The following is an 18,931-nucleotide window of genomic DNA, read 5'->3' as shown; positions in this document are numbered from 1 at the left end:
AAATATACGCAATTCAGTGGCGTTCTATAAGAATACTTCGTTCATGTTTTTCGGGATCCTAGAAATAAATCCTAAATTGTAAAGGATATTTTTTTATAGAACAGGGGGTAAACGGGCAGGGGGTGCTCCTGATGTTTAGCGATACCGCCGTCCGCCGCCCCTGGACACTATCAATGCAAGAGGGCTTACGAGTTCTTAAAGGACCCTAAGTCAAATTGAATCGAAAATACTTCAGTGGGTTCCACATAGTTGTGGTGCGTGGCAAAAACTGCCTGAAATAACGCTCTTTTGTGGAACGAGGGACGTCGAGGTGATACGTGTGGTATTCTGTCTCGATGTCTGCTGATGAAACTCAGCTTCAGGTATTAATACGAACAACTCCTCTGAACACTCTCCACGGTAAACAATGTAGACACAGATTCACATCTCTACACAACGCTAAGGGGACAAGGAAAAGTGACTGGTAATCGAATTCAAATACGGTCAAGATTAAGGAGCAAGATTGGTACTGGGGAATACCCGACCAGACTTGAGAATAGTACTCCATGTGAGGCGAATTTCCGCTTTTTAAAGTTGCAAGCCATGTACCGTCTCGCCTTGCTGAGCACGCTAAGCTTTTTGAGGCTATTTTAGCCTCGGATAGCTTTGGCGAGAGACCAGAAGACTCGAGTCCCCGAAAGGCAAAATGGCTCAAACAAATGTGCTCAGACTTGCCCGAGCAATCTCCTGTTTGCAGGATCTTGTCGACACGAACTGCCATTTTCATACATATATATATAAGTTTTCGACTTTCTACATACACTACTGTTAACGCATCTTGACTAAACCCCCTGTAGGCAGAGTTATATACTTTTTAAGTTCGCCGGTATTCGCAACTCAAGATTTCGCCGCTTTCGCCCATGCTTTAAAGCATTTTTGCTTTCGGCGCGGCGCAAAGTTAGCAACACAATCTGCAGCATCCGACGAAACGCATATAAAACCCAAGGGGAGGACGCAAAGAGAGACCGCATCCCCTCCCAATTTGCTGACCTATACCAGTGCCAAAACTAACTGTACAGAACGCAAAGTGGAGTGGTGTAGAGTGAGTAGTAGGTACAGTACTCCGGACCACGCAATGAACCGACGGACCCAAAGGAGGATCGACTAAGACTTGGTAGTTCTCTGGACATCTAGAATGGTCACACCATTCACATAGGGATATGCCCAGATATTATAATATGTTTGCGTTGTATGCATTTAGGTACTTGTAAGGTATCAAAAACTACTTTGAGTCAGTAAACTTCGACTAGATACAATATAATTGTTTTATATACTGCCAAGCAGCTCATTAATTAGAGGCGTTTATCTTTATCTTCGTTTTCATTCAAATTTAATCTGTTATCGTAATATGTATAAATCAAATGTAATCTGTTGTAGTCTGTGACATATGGGCAGTGGGCCATAGAGTATACACATATAATTGTACACTATAGTATACACTGTGCCACAGTGGTAATAAAATGTTTGTTTTTTTTAATTATTTTATTGTGATTCGCCAAAGCTATCGGTCATGTGTAATTTTTTTATGTCTGAGCGGCGCCGTTTTAAATATTGAGAAAAATAAAATATTTATTATGTAGACTAAAACTAGATTGTTAACAACTCTAACCTTTCTTGTGACTCATACCTAGCATGAGATATCTTTTTTACTAAATTGCAATTTCTTTACAGTGTAATAATGGCACGTTTCCTGTCTCAGGATAAATTGGAAGGATTTGAAAAATATAAGGTAATACACGATTAATATATATAATGTATGCCTACTATTTATTTATAATTATTTATTAACATATTATTCATTTATAATATTAAATTTTCAGTATAATTCAATCGACACAAGTGTTCTCAGTAAATATGTTATGCACCCATTTTGGGATTGGTGTGTCCAGGTAAATATTATATTTGATAAAAAGTAAATGTTTAATACAGCATGAAAGTGATACATTTTATTGGTTACAGTTTTGCCCACGTTGGGTTGCACCAAACCTGCTAACATTTGCTGGATTCTTACTGACAGTATTAAACTTCCTGCTATTTTCTTACTTTGACTATGGATTTAATGCTCTGACAAAAAATAATAAAACAGATGATTATATTCCAAGCTGGGTTTGGGCCTTTTCAGCTATAAATTTATTTGTTGCATATACATTAGGTAAGATATGTTTTATATATTTTTCCATAAGGCTACAATTAAAAGGTCTCTTATTTTAATGTTTATTTTCTTAAAAAGGTAAGTATATTTTTAGTATTCTGCATCTTAAAACAAATGGTCTTTTCTGCGGATTTTATGCTACTTTAATTAGTACTATATTTTATTTTTATGTGTTACTCTGATTAATTTCTTTATTATAACAAAAATCTAAACTATCAACTAGTAATTCAATAATTAAAAAAAAACTACAAGTAGTAAGTAATAAGGAGAGCTAAAGACATCTATTATCAGATAACAAACCGGCCTTGCAGCTTGTATGTTTAAAAAGAAGCAAGTATAAGTAACCATTATCATTGACATAAGGTCATGTATTTACATAATCACAAATAAGTCTTAACCATGAGTCAATGTTAGAGAATTGTTTAAACAAATCATTAACTAAAAACTGCTTCATACTAATCAGATTATAAAGCATGGAGGTTTAACCTGTTTGCCTTTTATGCTATTATACAAGTTACAAACTATGTTTATACTATATATATTAATTATTATTGTAGTTGGTTATACTTACTACTAATATGTAACAATATTTACAATCTAGCTTATATAAACTAATTTGACTTTGAAATACTTTCATTTCCCCTTTTTGTATTTCAATCTTAATTACGTAGTGTATAGGTACAAGGCCTAAGTGTACGTTATTGTGTAATATCTCAACTATGAGTTGGACTCAGCACCTATAACATGCAACGTTGAGTCGAAAACATATTTGAATAGGAAACCGACCGTTATAGCGCCGCTGGTGGTTACGCGCAAATCCAGAGTTAGTTAACAAATATTAGACAGAATGAATGCATTGAAAACAACAACGTAAAGCAACAAACGAGGTTCTCTTTCATGGTTTTATGAAGTTACTACCCAAAATCTCATTGAATTTTAATATTCTCCTGTAGTGCGTTTTTTATTAAGATAAATACTAATTATAACTTGATATAAAGGTAAGATTACCCAGAGAAATATACCTTAAAGGCCGATTTACATTATCTTAGTGTTTAGGAGAGTGCTTTAGTACAACTTGAAAGGCAAGTTCTTTAGCGTAGCGTTTACTAAAGCAAGTAGCGTTTACATGTTTCAACTAAAGTACTATCCTAAAGCACTCTCCTAAACACTAAGATAATGTAAATCGGCCTTTAGACTGTGGTTCTACCGTATAACTTTGTAGAGTAATAAAGAATTAAATCGTATGTTTAAACCATGTAGCTCGATTCATTCATTTCATTCGATGAACAGTTTGTAAGATAACGGAACTGCGTTAGGCTTTACTATTGCCCTTTGTTATCTCAAGTTACGGTGTCGTCTCGATAAATTATCAATACCCATAGTGTTTTGTTAACAGATTCATTAACTACTTATTGTTTCTTTTCCGTATCCTTTGATTTTTTTATACTGTAACCTTTATCAAACGATGCGCATACGAACTTTATATACTTTTTGGGTACCATAAATGCCGAGTGTGTTATATTATATTGTTGTGACCAGAATTTAAAATCATAACTGAATGTAATCGATAACAAAAAAATTATCTTCGTACCTTTCCAGCTAATAAGAAGTTATATTATTAACTATTATAAAAAATCTCATAATGTATGCTATTAAATAATTTCCACGAATGTAATTATGCTAAGGTTGGCCGGTTCAAGGACTAACAAAACTGGTCTTGAATAAGTGTATTATAATTACTACTTTATACTTAAGAATACATATTTCAGATGGTATAGATGGCAAGCAGGCCCGCCGGACGGGCACAAGCGGGCCTCTCGGCGAATTATTTGATCATGGACTGGACTCTTACTCCGCTGTTCTTATACCCACATGTCTTTACAGCATATTTGGGAGGTAATATTCCAAGGTTCCAAATTACCTCTTAAATAATTACTTGAACGTTGTTATTAATTATAACTACGTTGTGGTTTATTTCACGCGCTCTCTTCTACCTTTGGCAATCAACATTTTTTTTGCCTTTCAAATAAACCGTGTGTTGTTTTAAAGTCATAATTAGTGTATTGTTGTGATAAAAAATATGAACAGTTTACTAATAGTATCAATATGTCTGATTCCAGGGATGAGTTGAGCCCACTGCGGTTTTTCTTCGTTATATGGAACATCTTCATAAATTTCTACCTCACTCATTGGGAGAAATATAATACTGGTATCATGTTCCTCCCTTGGGGCTATGATTTTACTATGATTGTAAGTTAACATTTTCACCTAATATAAAGGTACAACTTTAATTCTATAACATTTTCAAATTGTTATGCTCCTGATATTATAGAAAAAGTATTTTTTTTTTTCAAGCAACATTAATTTTAATTTGCGTCCACTTATAACAGATTACAAATACGGAAATATGACATTATCCTTGATTTAAGAGAATTCTCTAAACGTCGATTTATGTAATATATGAAACAAATTTGTTATTTATGTTTAAGCGCTATCCACACATTTCCGGGAACTCGTCTCGGCCTTGTTCCGTCAGGGACGGGGAAAAAATCGGTTACGTACAAATTGTATGAACTTGTTCACACAGCTCCGTGTCAGGCGGCGGTGTCCCCACCGAGCGTGCTCCGGGATACTGACACGGCCGGGACGAGTTCCCGGAAATGTTTGGATAGCGCTTTAAGGAGGAATTGAATTTTTGTGTTGGTTAGTTCATTTATTCACTAACATCATGATACATCTAAATTTACATCATTTAAACATTTAACACATGTTAATACAGGGTTCATGTATTCTCCTACTCGTTACATCCGTAATTGGGCCTCAGGCATGGCACGTGGGCCTCCCAGGCGGACTCACTCCAGGCATCATTTTTGAAGTCACACTTTACCTCTCCGCCATGCTCACGAGCCAGACTGTTATACTGTGGAATATATATAAGTAGGATTTTTTCTTTATTCTATTCTAAAAAGCTAAAAAAAAAACCGTATTCAAATATTTTCAACATCTGTATTGTCTTCAGCGCTGGTTTTATACAAAAAGGTTTCTATAAAAATTAAAAATTCTAACTTCTGAATTTCTCCAAAATCCCTTCGAAATATTCTGATGGGACGACGTCCTAATTATAATTTTAAATACATTTTTCCAATTGATCTAGACGTTTTTAGGTATGTTGTGTATCAATAATATAAAAAATATACACATACATGTATATTTTTTACGTATAACTTAATTATTTAGTAATCGTTTAGTAGAAAAATAATATTATATGATAAAACAAAACTAATTAATCGTACGACTGACTATTAATAAAAATGTCGTCTATACGACGACCGCCTAGAAAATTTAGTATATTAACAAAATAGGATGGATATTTTTTGAATGCAGTAATAAACAGTTGAAAAGAACGTGCTTTAACACATTTTTACTATTAGGTCATACAGAGATAAAACCGGCAAAATGCGGTCCTTTACTGAAACGATTCGGCCATTGATTCCACTAGCTGTGTTCTTCGTGCTTAGCAGCATCTGGGCTCTCTACTCACCATCAGATATAATAAATCGAGGCCCGAGGCTCTTCTATGTGCTCACTGGAACTATATTCTCAAATATCAATGTAAGTTATATAGAACACTTAAGGTGTCTGCCCACTATCCCGTAGCATACCATGACCGTGCTAGGAACGTATCCAGCACGGAAAGCAATCCGGTACGCTCCATTTCGCCCACTGAAGCGGGCCGACAGAGTTCTGAACCCGTTTACAACCCGTATGTAACCCGTATTTAATCTGTATGATGCCCGTATGTGACATTAGGTATTATACATTATAGGTCGAGCCCTTCTATTTCCTAAATCGGCAAATGTTATATGTACTATGTATATTCATAATTTAATTGTTATTTAATAGTATTGCTTATTAAAGGTTAGGTCTATAAAATAATAACTTAAACATGCAGGTAATGTAAATTTACATTATCAATCACAAAATCGTTGATGAAAATTTAGTGAAGTTCTCAAATAGTGATAAGCAATGTTTCGAGATATTAATCATATTAATCAAACCTCTGTCATTAAAATTTAAAACGGGTTTGTAACGGTCATACTCCCCGCTCAGTCACCGTTTAGCCGCCTGCGCGCAGCGCTCTAGCAACGTAGCGTGTCCGCACCGGCAAAATATTCCCTCCGACGAATAGTTGACGGCCCGTGCATGGCACGCTACGGTGTCGGCCGGTGACGGAACGGTCTAGTGGGCATAGTCTCATACTTCTCAATACAAAGAATATTTTTTTGTCTGAAACGGTCCTAGTACGGTCATGGTATGCTGCGGGATAGTGGGCAGACAGCTTTACTAAGATAAAATTTAATCAAAACGCCAAGTATGACTGGTATGTCAATACCGTTTTGACAAAGGGGAGTCATAAGTACCGAAGTCTCGTTGAAGAGTTAATTTTAAGCCATTAGGTACATAAATAAATCGTTTATACATAATTGTAATTTAGCGCTAAGTTTGACAAATATAATAAGTTTTTGACGTATGGTCAGGGTAGCGCGAACTATAACTCCCGTACATATCAAATGCAATTTGTTTTTTCTTTGTGTAACATTGAGGCATAGTTAACCAAAACCTCTAACAGATGAATTATTGTACAAATTATATGATACAAAATAATTATATTTTCCAGTGTCGTCTAATCGTATCACAAATGAGCGATACACGTTGTGATATATTCAACAATCTTCTAGTGCCATATGCGTTGGTAATGGCCGTTGTATTCTACTGGAGGGTTTCGCCCATGAGCGAACTTATACTTCTCGGCTCCTTATGTATGGCGTGCTCATGGGCACATATCAACTATGGTACTAAAGTGGTAAGTGGGACATCACATTTATTATCTCACTGAATGGGAACCTAGGACCCTCCGGTTTTGACACTAATCTAGTCTTAAATATTAAAGTCGAATATTTTTCTAACATAGTATCAATCTTGCATACCTTATAAATGCAAAAGTTTCTGATGGATCTTTATCACTTAATTACGCAAAAACAGCTGCCCTGATCTGGATGAAATACTTCGAAGCGACATAGTCGCAGCAAGCAAAAATTACACATTAATGTTCAATTCATTTAAAAAAAAACTATTTATTTATAGGTAACAAACATAAAGTCATAAAGTTCTGCATAACAACTATGTATGATTTTTTTCCAGGTACGAGAAATGTGCGATCACTTCAAAATAGCATGTTTCCACATAAAGCCAAAGAATTAATTTGTGATTTTTATCTTGTCTTGTCATAGATTAGTAGGCAAATTTTTAGATCTGTCTTTGATCTTATATTTTTGATGTCAATGATTCTTATTATGGTCAATAATTTGTATTGATTTCAGGGAAAAGACTATCTAAATTGCTTTTATTTATAATTGCCGTCCCAGATGGCATTGATCATACAATTTTTTGTGTATGATTTAGTAATCTATATCAGACACTGTCACTATTATTCAAAAAACTCAATCATTAGCGGTATTGCACAATTTTTACTGAAGTTTCTTTAGTTTCTTTCTGTCAAATTGTATTTGGGGCATGATGTAAAGAAAGAACAGCGCTTATATTAAAACAGTGTAATTATACTGATTTAGTTTTTATGAAGAATTGGGTATGTAACTATTTGTTCCTTATATTGGAAATACTATCTTAATTGCTTTCATTTATAATAGATCTGGGATAGATGGTAGTGTCATTGTTATAAAAATATCAGAAAAAACAGGTTCTCTAACTATTTGATTTAAATTATTGATCTAAGTTACAAACTGAAGTTTCATATCCTATATTGTTATATACTTTGGAGTTTTTACATATTCCTACATCAATTTATGTTTTTGATGTAATTTTGGTAGTTCAAATTATAGTGTTATATAATTTATATGTTATTCCAAAGATAGTTAAGGTTTAATATGCATTTTGGGGATTCCTATTTTATTATAAGCAATGGTATATATACCTCTAGTTAATAATAATTTTATTATATACTTAAAAACTTACGGCAAATGTTCTGGTGCGATGGAAATTGTTATTTCAAATGGATGAACTTTTACGGATAAAAAATTTTAGTGCATTTTTAAACATAATATATATCACCTACAAAATTGAGTTCCTCTTAAACATGTAAAATAGTTTCGTTTTTAACCTGGGAATTTATTTAAGTAAATCACAAAGACAATGACAGCTACTAGTATTTTAGTAAATATTATTGTTTCAACTCATGTCATTTTTACAAGCTTCTGATGATTGAAATAAGCATTTATATAAAGGGCAGGGATATACATAGCAAACAATCAAGTAATATTATCATCTAGTCTGTGGTTGCCAATCAAAATTGTATTTTAAGTGGTAAATAAGGTAGTGTGTCATTTAAGCTTTTACAAATCTTGCCAGATTTTTATTTAATTTTAAATGGTGTGAGTAAATTTACCAATATTATCTTCATTGTATTTATAATTGGTGTTAGTTCACCATTTCTACATGAGTGAAAAGTAATGAACATATTGCCAGGTAAGTTATTTGAGTTGCAAGTACTATGTAATATTTTAGATTTAATTGTGAAGAATGTGTATATTTTTCCATTTGTTTGTGCTCAACATACTGTACCTGTTATTTTAAGTTTTCATTGTAACTAAAATTCTTTTAAAAACATGCTTGTCAAATAGTGTTTTAATTATGTAGACCTCTTGTTATTATATAACATGTATTTATATGAAATATATTGTTTTATTTCCAATCATAAATTCTTGTTGGAGTTTTAAAATAATACACATGATTATACTCAACAAGTTTAATTAAATTAACACATGGAACTTATAGTTTCATTTATTTCATCTCCTAAAGACAATAGTTTCCTCCACTGATCAGGCTGTAGGGAAATGCCTTTTTTTCCAGGTAATAACTCACCATTTTTTTCATAAAATTCTCGAATATCAACATAAACTTTTCCTTTAAATTCTCTAACTTTTACAAGTTTTTTGCCTTGTAAAACCCAAGTTGGCTCCTTGTCATCTGTTTTAGAACTTATCTTGGCTTTTTTTTCCGGAGGAGGATTTCTCTGTAAAATACCATCTAGTTGTTATGATAAAATTCATTGACTTAAATTCCATATTCTTTTTAAATTGTATACATTTAACGGTAATTTAAAAATCTAGGTTACCGGGAAGCTAATTTAATAAGAACCAGATTAAACGAAACCACTGAATATTTTCCTATTAAGTTAAATAGCTATAATAATCTTAAATACGATTATTGCTATAAGAACGTGGAATATAAATTAAAAAGATACTTACGTCGACTGGTCCGTCATCACTGTCGCTGCTTGAACTTTCTTTCTTTTGTTTCTTATTTTTAGGCATTGCAATTTATTTACCTACTTGAATTATCTAATAAGTAATATAAGCGATAATGCTTATATTTATAATACTTTTAACTAATAAAAATAAAACCTAACCTTATACTTATAGTTTAGACTTTAGGGCCGATAACCGATTACGATACCACAGACTCGAGACTACATGTACAAAAAACGTGTATACAGAAAATGCACATCTTCCATAGTTACAACATACGGGAGCCATTCCGTATTTAAAGAAACGTGAGTATACTCATGTATAGTCCTTTTCACGAAAGAAGTCCCCCAGACGCGGCGCTGCAATCGCATGACGTAATGTTGCCATTTATGAGTAAAAAATTTACCTATTTTATTTACATTTAGCAGATGTAATTTATCAAGTAATATTATTTTCTGCATACTTCGATGAAACAATATTTCTGTTATGTAAAAAGTATATACATATTTATTTACTTATATTAGCGGTGTTCTACCTACTTACAGGGAAAAGTTGAGAAGATAGGGTAAAGAAAAGCAATACAATTTTTTATTCAGAGTTTTATTGCAAAATTGTTGGGTTACAATTTTTTTCGAAGTACACACCGCTGTTATACCTTCGTTTGTAATTCTTGTTATAGTTATTTCTGACACACCTGCAATTAAATTATGAACAACTAAAAATAATAATAACTTTAAGTTTATAATGCTTATGTAATATATGTTTTAATTTCAGTTACCTAGTTTCATCACGTTATGTATTTGTTCAATTTTGTCGCAAAAACGAATTTATATCATAAAAGTCCCATCAATACAGCAAAAAAATATTAAATGGCAACTCTAAAAAGTACCTGTTTTGGCGGCAATTCTCTTCCGAACATTGTTTAGTTGTATTAAAACACCTTGATTCTTATGTTCCGCTTCACAGAACTCTTTCACCTTTAATATCATTTCTCGAGCCGAACTTTTTACAACTTTTGGCATTGTAATCAATATTTAAAATGCACTAAGCTAGTTAAAAATTCACAAAAATCTACCACAACAAACGAACTTGATAACATCGACGAATGACAACATTGCCGACGTGTCAAATTTAGTTCCAAAAATATCCGCGGGACTTCTTTCATGAAAAGCACTATACACGCGTTACAAGTTAAACTTCTTTGGCGTAACAAGATAAAAAAAATTTAATGTCATCAACGAGAGCTGTTCGTAAAAATTTATAAAAGTCAGTTGTTGAGATAATTAATTAAGACCCATTATAATAAGGCGAAGATGCTATTCAACAAATGATAATATTATTGTTTACTTAGAATAAAAAACTTGAAATGGCATGTTTGCATGGGACGGAACAGATGGAGCACAAACAATATTTCGTACAAGAGATTTCGCAAGATTAACAGCATCAAAAATAAATAACAAACGTTACTAAGATTCTAGACGCTACACTTTCAGCATAAGCTATATCAGGTCTTATGCCAGAGCACCAATTACTTGCCTGTAATTGGTGCTCTGGCATATTTGATGTATAAAACTATCGCTCTTTACAAGATTATGTGAAACATCTTTGATAATGGGCGTGGAATCAGTTTAACACTTCCATTCCGAAACGTTTAAGTATCTTTTTCACATAAGATGACTGGTTAATAGCAATAACACCTTCTCCGGTTTCAATCTCCATACCAAGATAAGAAGTAGCTGATTTAACCGTTATTTTTAAACTCTCCTTTAATTTCATTAAGAAATTCGTCACGGGGTTCTTGGCTTGATGTAGCAATAACATGAATTGAAGACCTTCGTCCACGTAGATAGCTACAATCATATAACGTTCGTCTATCTCTCGTTTAGATATTATTTTAATTTGGAAGAACACTAGATATACCATTATCAATCACATTAGTTTTATTTCCTTCTCTAATCGAAATGTATATCTCTTCAGTTTCGTTCGTTAAAGTAATATACATATTATCTATGTTAAATAGGTTATCCGTCAAAAATTCAAAAATCATTTATTCACGTAGGTAACACAATGTACACTTGTGATTCGTCATTAAAGAAATACATATTAATGCTTCTAATTTTACATTTACTGCCAGTTCTCAAATCAAGGGCGTAGAACGGAAGAGAAGAACTGGCAATAAACTCTCCGCCACTCTTTTTAATCGCCATGTTTTTTTTTACACAACGTTTGTAAGGAGCTGCAACCATTACACCATGTTTCACATGACATCTAAAGTAATTAATAATAATAACATAAATTAAAAACAAAGACTTGTCCCCTATCAGCAGGAGGCATGGTGAAATAGGAGCACGCACTTACATTCTCGTGGGAACGACACGCAAACACATAGTCGAAATAATTAACATCACCGCATACACGAATTCAAGTACAACCAGTCACCACAAGTAGCACCCGTTCACGAGTAAGACGCATGGCCAGCCATCGGCCCCCTCGCCATATTTTAGGGAGAGAGACATCCCGACGCATGGACGCCGCCACAAGCAATGACATTTAAGCGAGCATGACGATCCTTGAAATGTGGACTTGGCTACATAAGAAAATAATAATAATACTGAAATAATTGGATACCACATGGATCACGGTTTGTTCCCACTTTACATTAAAACAGTCGTGGATGTTGACGATCGCACCAGAGTCTGTATATGCAGCCGAGAGATTCAGTCGTGTTACCTATAATATATACTGGAGCAAATCATATCCAAGCACTAGGATCGTTTAAATATTCATTTATATTATAATAAGCCTTATCAAGCAGTTTTACTTTAATGTACGATTTAAATTTATTTATTGACAACGCTTGTATCTGACTAGGGATTTTGTTGAAAAAACGTATACAATTGCCTTGGAAAGAATTACTCCTTTTATGCAACCTTCTGGTTGGTGCGCTAATTTTGTCTTTATTAAGGCCGATTGACATTATCTTAGTGTTTAGGAGAGTGCTTTAGTACAACTTGAAAGGCAAGTTCTTTAGTGCTTTAGTGCGTTGCGAGTGAACGTTTACATTTCTTCCAGTAGAGTATCGGCAAATACGCTCTATTCTACGCAAAATACTAACTGTAGTTATGGAACAAATAGAAGACGAGATTTTATTCGAAATAAATAAACTAAATATAAATAATAAACACGAATAAACGGCATTGTATGCCGAATGCCTAGCCGGTTTGTTTTTGTATAAATTGTTTTTAACGTTCCACAAACATTCGTGAACAACATATTCAGACACAAATTTGATAGTTGTATCTTCCGACCGTTTAGCCATCTTTAAAAATCAAAAAACACGCACGCGTTTCAGGGCACTTATGAACTCTCCTAAAGATTTGACTAAATTACGTGTTTACACACAACGAGGGAAGATCTCGGGGGGTGCGCGGACGCGGGAGGGGTATCACTTGAAACAAAAATAAAAAGCGATTCTATTTTGATTCAACTTGAAAGTCAAGTAGAACCGTACTAAAGCAAGTAGCGTTTACATGTTTCAACTAAAGTACTATCCTAAAGCACTATCCTAAACACTAAGATAATGTAAATCGGCCTTTACGAGTACTATAATTATGGAAGCTACTATTCTTTTTAAAGATATCTATATTTTTCCGCACATACAAAATATTCTCATAAATGTATTGACTTGCCAGAGTCAAAATATGTAATTCCTTAAATTTGCAAACGTAAGATCTCATCTTCTTTCGAACATGTGCAAAACATGTGTGTGCCGGAGATGTTTGATTTGTTGCTTTATTCCAAACCAAAGTTCAAAAGGACTTTTGTTACAAGAGTAAGAACTATCCTATTCAATATGTAAACAGCTCCCCCACCCCTTCTCAGCTCATAATGTATCAGGCATCTTCTTGTGAGCATGCATCATAGTTCTTACGGACTCGACTATTGTTCGAGTTTTCTGTTCACTGTGAATAATTGAGGTGGATAATTTATTACTAATCTTTGATGTATTTCTTTATGTATATCTTTGATGATGTTTGGGATCCACTTAGAATAATGTGCGAACATGCCGAGTGTCTTTCTTAAGGTCGGTAAATCGCTAGGTGGAGGTAAATTAATCAGTGGCTTGAGTCGCTTACTGTCATGTTTAATTATGTGGTTTGAAATACTATAGCCTAGAATATTAATTAAGTATAGGTACTTGATGACACGCGTTTTTCAGGTCTATTAGGCACAAAAATGTATTCTTTGCCACTTTCGAAATTAAGTCCTCAATGTTTGGTAAAGGGTACGCGTCGAGTTCTGTGTAACGATTAATTATCTGAGAGTAATCAATCAGAAGGCATTTTCTATGAGTATCGCTTTTTGTTATTAGTACGTCCTCCACGGTGATTTACTTTCTTCAATCACGCCCTCTGCTATAAGGTTTTTTTTTAATGGCTCTGGCACGATTTATGCATTAGCCAGTGTCAAGTATAGGATTTTTTATAATTCGTGCTAGTCTTAAGAAATTCGAACGTGTCCTACATGTGCGGTTTTTAGGCACTCGCCCGGTACCGCACAACCCTCCCAAACGCCGAGAACAAATTTAAATTAAATTGAAACTTGCCCTCGAACCGGGAATCGAACCCGGTACCCCTCACTTAATAAGACTGCTAGGCTATGAGGCCCCTACGCTATAAGGTTTCTGATCTACTCTTTAATAAATTGACTATCCTCTTTGTTGTGCCTTCGAGACTTAATAGCAATAGGATAACAGTTGGCAGATACATTCGCATTTATGCCGGTGTCGAGAAGTGCTTCTGCTCTTATTCCTCGAATATAAGTGGGCACAGTAGCTTTACGTAATGAAGAAGGTGACGCTGCTGTGATACAACCGGAAAGATCTTCAGTACCTACTATCACAGAATATGTAGGTTCTTAAGTTTTTCTGCAAACAGTGTACGCACCTTTAGATACATTGACAAAGACACTAACAAAACAGATTGACAATGACATCAGTTTATGGCTGATAGTTTTAGGTAAGAAGTTTATCAGTCTGTGTTCAGTCAACTGTATTAGTAGTCTGTAGTTGATACCTTATAGTGTTGTGACTTTTCTCCTCTGTGATTTTAACGATGAATGATTATCGGTTGACTAATGTTATTTTTGTTTACTAATTTTTCTCTCGTTAGCGTTAGACCCTAGTTTTACTTAAATAGAGAGTAAATGAATGAATCAACAAATAAACGTGTACGCTCCAGCAATTGGGATGATTATGATAAAGTAAATCAATTATAGTTGCAGTTCATCATAATATTGCATTCTAACTGATTCAACCGTTTCCCATTGTATACATGTCACTTTAATAGCATTACAAATTTTTGTTACATGTAGGAGGTCCTTCGAACCTTGGCGCTGCAGCGAGCTGAAATATTGGAAAAGAAAGACACTACAACTAAAGTTAATGCCGCTAAAAAAAAGGCATGGGAGGAGGTTGTGACTAGGTGTGTGTGATTCTCTTCACACATTTAAAAAAATTGATATTCATAATGTGGAACTTTTAATTTTTTTATAGTTTCAACAGAGTTTCACGTAATAAAAGAGATTTGCCCCAAATTCTAAATCAATGGAGGAACATGAAAACTAGGGCTAAAAGTATGTCTAATGAGAGAAGAGATAGTAGTTCAACTAGTAACGAGTTTATTTTACCAGAAGTGGAATTGGTAAGTATAAGGCTGACATTATATTACAATTCTTGGCAAAACCTTATTTTATAAAAATGTTTAGATTTCAATTTCTTCAAAGAGGAAGTAAAGGTAAATAAGACAAGTAAATTTTTTCTATGAATATTTCTGTGATACGAGTTTGAATGTGAATTTGATTTTAAATAGATAATGTTTAATGTAATATTATATGATTAAATTATATCTTGATAATGCTAATTTTATTATTAGATTGTCGAACCAGAGGCTTCAACTGTACGGGAAGTATTTTCAGCAGGAAGTACCTCTAAAAAACCTAAAAAGAAAAATAGGTAAGTTTGAAATGTATATCTACATGTAGTGTAAAATAGTATTATTTATTGTTCTTGCTTTCCTTGCTATTATAAGACACAATACATAGTTAAAATTAATGTACATTTTCCTATTTTTTTTAGTTTGAAATCAAATTGCTGTAATCAAGACCATGAACATGAAATATATCTCCTTGCAAAGAAAAGCAGAGAAGAAGTCATGTGGCAACAGAGGCAACTGCATGAAACCAGAATGCAGCAAGAGAAGGAGATTCATGAAAAAAGGATTGACTTAATGAGACTAGAGGAAGAATATTGGCGATTAAAAATGAAACGTATTTATGAAACATAGTTAAAATAATTTTCATAACAATTGTGACTAATATCAATTGATGACTGCAACTTGACTTGATGTGATGAAATAGAAGAAGAAATCTGTTTTGATAAACAAAGCCTGTGTGTCAGGAGGGTCAGGTTTAGCTTAATATATCTTTGAAATTTATTTAAAATTCACTATTTCATTTTATTTAATTTTTCAGTTAGTATTTTTATAAGATTTCTAACAATAAACAAAAATATTTTGTGAAGGTACATCAGATCTTGAGGACATTGTGGATAAAATGTTTTTAATTTAATTAAAACTGGAAAGTGTTGTGAACTAGTGAAAAATAACAACAATATCACAGTTACAAGGTTTTTTTCATGTTTACATCCTACTTGTATTTTTCCTATGAAATCTGACTGCATTTTTATTGAACCATATTTCCTATTATCTAGCTGGTGCAAAAATCAGACGTGTGTATATTCAAAGATATACAGTCAAAATTTTTATTTATTTAGGCCTTAAAATCTAACTGCCAGCCCCGGCACCTCAGAATATATGTGTAAAATTTTGTAGCAAAACTTGAGGTTTTAGCGTAGTATGGCCATAATGGAAAAACATCCAGAGAGTATTTACAGATAAGTCAGTATCTTATGTTTAATCTGTGTAGAAGTCTTGTATTATTATGTGCGTTTTCCAATTACAGCACTAGAGCGCATTATGCGGCATAATGCTCAACGTTGAATGTTCCAACTACAGCAACGCTTCGCACAATTGAGCACTCTCGAAACTAATGCTCTCTCGTGCTTCTCGCAATAAATACCAACACAGTGACAGAAAATTGACCAGTGTTTTTCATTAATTTGGCATTTATCGAAATTTTCGTTAGTAAATATTATTATTTATTGTTGAAAAATTTGTAAGGCTTTCGTTTCGTCGTAGATTTAGAAAATATATAAAGTTATTACAAACTGCTTAAAAAAAAATATAAGTATGGATGAAGGTATAAAAAGTTACTTTTTTTATATTCCACATTTAAAATATGAATACAATTTTATTTTAAAATTTGGATCTGTAAACAAATTTATTTTACAGGATTATACTTTTAAACATTGCAATGGTTTTGAAAAAGTATATAATTTTTTTAGAAATCATTTTAAAAAAATTACTCGAAACGTAAATGATGTAAACTTCTTACATGAAACTATATATTTTACTGTTAATTTAGCTTGTTTAAACCTTATATTCTTTAAAGGTTTTCTCTTATTTCAGTAAAAAAATGTTAATGAAATAATTTGATTATTTAAAAAAGCGTAAAAAGTTTTCAACCAATTATTATTGTTAACCACATTATTTATACATTAATGAGGTTGCTAACTATATTCAGAACATTTTTTTTTTCAACACTGACTTAGCGCACTCTGCTGATGCATTTGAAAACTAATTCACGTTCCAATTAAGCTTCAGCATTATGCGGCATTGTGCGGCACTGAGTCGCATTGTGCTCTGTAATTGGAAAACGCACATTATAGAATATTTCTTTCATAACGTAAAATATTAATTAGTATCTCTTTCTACAGTACAATTAATTTTTTTTCGAAAGTGACTAACATAAAAACTTCTCAAAAGTTTAGGTACGTGTGGGAACCACCATATATGTTTCGCGTTTTGTGAAAATGAAATAAGGCTGCCAATATCAAAATTAAATTTTATTTGTTTTTATTTATTAATCGGTGAGAATTTTTACACAAAATTTTAAATATTTTTTTTCAATACTTAGACGCAACTCCAGCAGCAAAATAAATAAAAAATAAAAAAATAATAAATCACTTGGAGGTCCCCCGAGACACCTACATAATCAGTATCATCAAATTCGGGTGAAGTAATTCTAAATCTAACCCTGAATTTGATTTAAGCAATTTAATTTTAAAAGAAATATTTTTTATGTCATATGTTTATCTTTTTTTATTTCTGCCAAATATTAACACTATCGTACAAATGGCCTAAGCATTAGCCAGCCAGTTTATTAAATGTTGTAACAAACGCTACGGCTGAATATCTTTCAGGCCGTTAGTTAAACGGCTGGCCTGTTAATTCGGGCGACGAATTATTTCTAAATCGTTACCTAAATTCACATTGTTATGGTCACTACACTCTTCCATTGTATTTGTTTTTCATGAAAATTTGGAAAACACCATCAAAGTTGTGGTTTGCCGATGCCATATTGACAGAGTTTCAAATGATAAATGATTTATTTCTGTAAGTAGGTTTTTACAAACACTTTTACACGTCAAACATATTTTTTTTTTAAACTAGATGAGATCGACGTTTCCTATCTGACTACTCTCAGAAGAAACGCCGAAACAAACTCAGAGGTCACAGTCTCTTTTAAAGTCCAGACATAACTAACAAGATTATGTGAAGACCATGTAGATTGTAGTCTGAAATGGTCTTTTGAGGAAAGAACCACACAGATTGAGTGGACCTGTCAAGTACAAAGACAAGACATTTGGGTAGGCCGCATAAATTACTCAAACTGTCAGACTATGACTAAAACTGAGAAAAGGATTCAATAAATAAAAAACAATGATCCACGTAGTCTTCACATTCACAATAATAAAAAATTGTATAAATAATACTTTACAAAGTAAATATTCATTTCATTGTACATAGAGTATGTAAAAAGGTATTTAAATCAACATTAATTGTGCAAATTTATTGGAGCAGCTCAATCCCAAGCCTTTTTTGTCCTCAATACACCTAGTCTTTGACAGTATAAAAGGCTTTCTGACAAAGTTTCCGCTTTATACTATTTTTGAATTTATTAATGCTTAGTTCTTGAATGTGGTTAGGTAGTTTATTATAAAAACGTATACATTGGCATCTAAACGAACCACTTATTTTTTTAAGCCTGGTTGTAGGAACAACAAATTTGTGTTTATTTCTAGAATTCACGTTATGGACGTCACTGAATTTTTTAAACAAATTGATATTTTTATGAGCATACAAAAGATTTTCATAGATATACTGAGAAGGCATTATATCAATTTCTTTAAATTTATCTCTGAGGGAGTGTCTGGGACTTAATTTGTAAATTGAAC

The 18,931-nt window shown here is 33.0% G+C and overlaps 3 protein-coding genes across 5 annotated transcripts; 2 read left to right on the top strand and 1 right to left on the bottom strand.

Moving 5' to 3' along the window:
• Window positions 1-1,518: 1,518 nt before the first annotated feature.
• On the top strand, window positions 1,519-8,886 carry LOC125052198 (ethanolaminephosphotransferase 1-like). Its single transcript, XM_047652859.1, has 9 exons — window positions 1,519-1,768; window positions 1,860-1,928; window positions 1,999-2,191; window positions 3,961-4,087; window positions 4,312-4,441; window positions 4,971-5,128; window positions 5,623-5,803; window positions 6,870-7,055; window positions 7,394-8,886. Exons 1-9 carry the CDS (start codon window positions 1,718-1,720, stop codon window positions 7,451-7,453), a joined length of 1,155 nt encoding a protein of 384 aa, XP_047508815.1. The 5' UTR covers window positions 1,519-1,717; the 3' UTR covers window positions 7,454-8,886.
• Window positions 8,887-8,999: 113 nt separating this feature from the next.
• Window positions 9,000-9,740, bottom strand: LOC125052202 (RNA polymerase II transcriptional coactivator). Its single transcript, XM_047652865.1, has 2 exons — window positions 9,517-9,740; window positions 9,000-9,281 (listed from the first exon to the last, which is right to left on the bottom strand). Exons 1-2 carry the CDS (start codon window positions 9,580-9,582, stop codon window positions 9,024-9,026), a joined length of 324 nt encoding a protein of 107 aa, XP_047508821.1. The 5' UTR covers window positions 9,583-9,740; the 3' UTR covers window positions 9,000-9,023.
• Window positions 9,741-14,564: 4,824 nt separating this feature from the next.
• On the top strand, window positions 14,565-16,200 carry LOC125052201. 3 transcript variants are annotated; one of them, XM_047652864.1, is made up of 5 exons: window positions 14,565-14,778; window positions 14,890-14,999; window positions 15,080-15,218; window positions 15,450-15,529; window positions 15,653-16,200. In XM_047652864.1, exons 1-5 carry the CDS (start codon window positions 14,722-14,724, stop codon window positions 15,858-15,860), a joined length of 594 nt encoding a protein of 197 aa, XP_047508820.1. In that variant the 5' UTR covers window positions 14,565-14,721; the 3' UTR covers window positions 15,861-16,200. The 3 variants fall into 3 exon arrangements, 2 of the variants coding, with proteins under 2 accessions (XP_047508820.1, XP_047508819.1); XR_007117417.1 differs by having other exon boundaries at window positions 14,566-14,778; window positions 14,865-14,999; window positions 15,071-15,218; XM_047652863.1 differs by having other exon boundaries at window positions 14,569-14,778; window positions 15,071-15,218.
• Window positions 16,201-18,931: the final 2,731 nt, after the last annotated feature.

The sequence above is a fragment of the Pieris napi genome, chromosome 9, assembly GCF_905475465.1.
Source record: "Pieris napi chromosome 9, ilPieNapi1.2, whole genome shotgun sequence".
Classification (NCBI taxonomy): Eukaryota; Metazoa; Arthropoda; class Insecta; order Lepidoptera; family Pieridae; genus Pieris; species Pieris napi.
Note: the sequence above shows the minus strand (reverse complement) of the source record. Positions and strands in the feature narration are given on the sequence as shown.